General features: G+C 45.2%; 1 protein-coding gene across 1 annotated transcript; it reads left to right on the top strand.

Moving 5' to 3' along the window:
• Window positions 1–1,146: 1,146 nt before the first annotated feature.
• On the top strand, window positions 1,147–2,666 carry LOC135537781 (stromal membrane-associated protein 2-like). The gene is made up of 2 exons (XM_064963794.1): window positions 1,147–1,890; window positions 2,112–2,666. The coding sequence occupies exons 1-2, from the start codon at window positions 1,153–1,155 to the stop codon at window positions 2,238–2,240; spliced, it is 867 nt and encodes a 288-aa protein (XP_064819866.1). The 5' UTR covers window positions 1,147–1,152; the 3' UTR covers window positions 2,241–2,666.
• The last annotated feature ends 633 nt before the right edge of the window (window positions 2,667–3,299 follow it).

Raw genomic sequence — 3,299 nt, 5'->3', positions numbered from 1 at the left:
CCTAACTGTCCTTTAGAAATTGTCCTTTAGTAACTGTCCTTTAGTAACTGTCCTTTAGTAACTGTCCTTTACTAACTGTCCTTTAGTAACTGTCCTTTAGTAACTGTCCTTTAGTAACTGTCCTTTAGTAACTGTCCTTTCCTAACTGTCCTTTAGTAACTGTCCTTTACTAACTGTCCTTTAGTAACTGTCCTTTAGTAACTGTCCTTTAGTAACTGTCCTTTCCTAACTGTCCTTTAGTAACTGTCCTTTAGTAACTGTCCTTTAGTAACTGTCCTTTAGTAACTGTCCTTTGGTAACTGTCCTTTACTAACTGTCCTTTAGTAACTGTCCTTTAGTAACTGTCCTTTAGTAACTGTCCTTTAGTAACTGTCCTTTACTAACTGTCCTTTAGTAACTGTCCTTTAGTAACTGTCCTTTAGTAACTGTCCTTTAGTAACTGTCCTTTCCTAACTGTCCTTTAGAAACTGTCCTTTAGTAACTGTCCTTTAGTAACTGTCCTTTGGTAACTGTCCTTTAGTAACTGTCCTTTCCTAACTGTCCTTTAGTAACTGTCCTTTACGTCCTTTAGTAACTGTCCTTTAGTAACTGTCCTTTAGTAACTGTCCTTTAGTAACTGTCCTTTAGTAACTGTCCTTTAGTAACTGTCCTTTAGTAACTGTCCTTTAGTAACTGTCCTTTCGTAACTGTCCTTTAGTAACTGTCCTTTACTAACTGTCCTTTAGTAACGGTCCTTTAGTAACAGTCCTTTCCTAGCTGTCCTTTAGAAATTGTCCTTTAGAAACTGTCCTTTAGTAACTGTCCTTTACTAACTGTCCTTTAGTAACTGTCCTTTAGTAACTGTCCTTTAGTAACTGTCCTTTAGTAACTGTCCTTTAGTAACTGTCCTTTACTAACTGTCCTTTAGTAACTGTCCTTTAGTAACTGTCCTTTAGTAACTGTCCTTTAGTAACTGTCCTTTAGTAACTGTCCTTTAGTAACTGTCCTTTAGTAACTGTTCTTTAGTAACTGTCCTTTAGTAACTGTTCTTTAGTAACTGTCCTTTCCTAACTGTCCTTTAGTAACTGTCCTTTAGTAACTGTCCTTTAGTAACAGTACTTGCCCAACTTTTTCTCTGAGTGGTTTAACTTTTTATCTCCAGCTAGCCTATACATGAACCCAGCCCAGCTGGGCTACTACGGATCATACCATTCCCTGGCCACGGAGGGGGGAGCGATGGGAGGAGCCATGGTGACATCACACTCCATGATGGCCCTGAGTGGTCAGCAGCAGAACGGCATGATGGGAGGCCAACAGCAAAGCGTTATGGGTTCTCAGCAGAATGGAATGGTGGCATCACAACAGAATGGCTTCATGGCTCAACAGGATGTCATGGGGCAAGCAGTCAACACGTCCCCGTTCATGGCAGGAGTGCCACACAGCATGATGAATCATCAGCAAAGCATTATGGGAGCTCAGCAGAGTGTTATGATGGGAGCTCAGCAGAGCGGCATGATGGGAGCTCAACAGAGCGGCATGATGGGAGCTCAGCAGTGCGGCATGATGGGAGTTCAGCAGAGCGGCATGATGGGAGCTCAGCAGAGAGGCATGATGGGCGCTCAGCAGAGAGGCATGATGGGAGCTCAGCAGAACGGCATGATGGGAGCTCAGCAGAACGGCATGATGGGAGTTCAGCAGAGCGGCATGATGGGAGCTCAGCAGAGCGGCATGATGGGAGCTCAGCAGAGCGGCATGATGGGAGCTCAGCAGAGCGGCATGATGGGAGTGCAACATAACGGCATCATGGGAGCACAGCAACAAAGCATCATTGGACGTCAACAGAAAGGCATGACGGGCGGAGTGGTGTCCGTGCCTCAGCAGGTACAGCAGGATCAGTGCGCCATCACTCAGGTGAGAGACACACCCCTGGAATGTGTGTGTGTGTGTGTGTGTTTGTATTAGTATACTTGTGAGGACCGTGTGTGAGAGGAAATGACTGTGTTTGACTGTGTTTCTATGAGCCAATATGTGTGTAACTGTATATTTACATAACATTTGACTATGGTATTAAAATCTGTGTTTGTCCGTGTGTTCGCCTGTGTGTGTGTGCGCACATGCGCCCCCCACACCAGATGACCCAGCACATGGCGGGGGTGAACTTCTACGGCACCAACGCCATGACGGGATACGGCAGTCAGCACACTGGCGGACCAAAGACTCAAAGCTCCAACCACATGACAAAGTCTCACGTCTGGAAGTGATGTCATCACCCGAAGAGGAAGTTGATGTCACTGAGCAGCAGTGGTGCTTGGAAGGTTTCGGGGACTTTTCGAATGAACTTTCCATCAGACATTTTAGATAACATGGGAGGAGGATGAGGGTGGGAAATTTACTTAGGCGCGCTTTCGATCTCTCCTCTCCTCTCCTCTCCTCTCCTCTCCTCTCCTCTCCTCTCCTCTCCTCTCCTCTCCTTATTTCAGAGCCATTTCCATGCTTGCCTTCAGATCATTCTACGACCAATCAAAGGACAGGGCTCAGAGTTGAAGACATCACAGAGGTCATACTGAACTGGGACCACAGCATCTCATATCCAGTGTGCGTGTGCGTGTGTGCGTGTGTGTGTTGTTGTGTGTGCATGCTTACCCATCCAACTGAACTATTCCTGGTGAACTCATCCAACTGAACTATTCCCGGTAGAACTCATCCAACTGAACTCGAAGAACTCATCCAACTGAACTATTCCCGAAGAACTCATCCAACTGAACTATTCCCGAAGAACTCATCCAACTGAACTATTCCTGGTGAACTCATCCAACTGAACTATTCCCGAAGAACTCATCCAACTGAACTATTCCTGGTGAACTCATCCAACTGAACTATTCCTGAAGAACTCATCCAACTGAGACTGGTGAACTCATCCAACTGGAACTATTCCCTGAAGAACTCATCCAACTGAACTATTCCTGGTGAACTCATCCAACTGAACTATTCCCGAAGAACTCATCCAACTGAACTATTCCTGGTGAACTCATCCAACTGAACTATTCCTGAAGAACTCATCCAACTGAACTATTCCTGAAGAACTCATCCAACTGAACTATTCCCGAAGAACTCATCCAACTGAACTATTCCCGAAGAACTCATCCAACTGAACTATTCCTGGTGAACTCATCCAACTGAACTATTCCTGAAGAACTCATCCAACTGAACTATTCCCGAAGAACTCATCCAACTGAACTATTCCTGGTGAACTCATCCAACTGAACTATTCCTGGTGAACTCATCCAACTGAACTATTCCTGGTGAACTCATCCAACTGA

Source organism: Oncorhynchus masou, unplaced genomic scaffold, assembly GCF_036934945.1.
Source record: "Oncorhynchus masou masou isolate Uvic2021 unplaced genomic scaffold, UVic_Omas_1.1 unplaced_scaffold_8418, whole genome shotgun sequence".
Lineage (NCBI taxonomy): Eukaryota > Metazoa > Chordata > Actinopteri > Salmoniformes > Salmonidae > Oncorhynchus > Oncorhynchus masou.
This window is presented reverse-complemented; position numbering and strand designations above follow the sequence as displayed.

Bases quoted from the DNA above. Each gene is read 5' to 3' on its own strand.
- LOC135537781 (XM_064963794.1), top strand. From the start codon at position 1,153: ATGAACCCAGCCCAGCTGGGCTACTACGGATCATACCATTCCCTGGCC. The intron at 1,891-2,111 runs GTGAGAGACACA...CCCCCACACCAG, and splicing joins ATCAGTGCGCCATCACTCAG to ATGACCCAGCACATGGCGGG.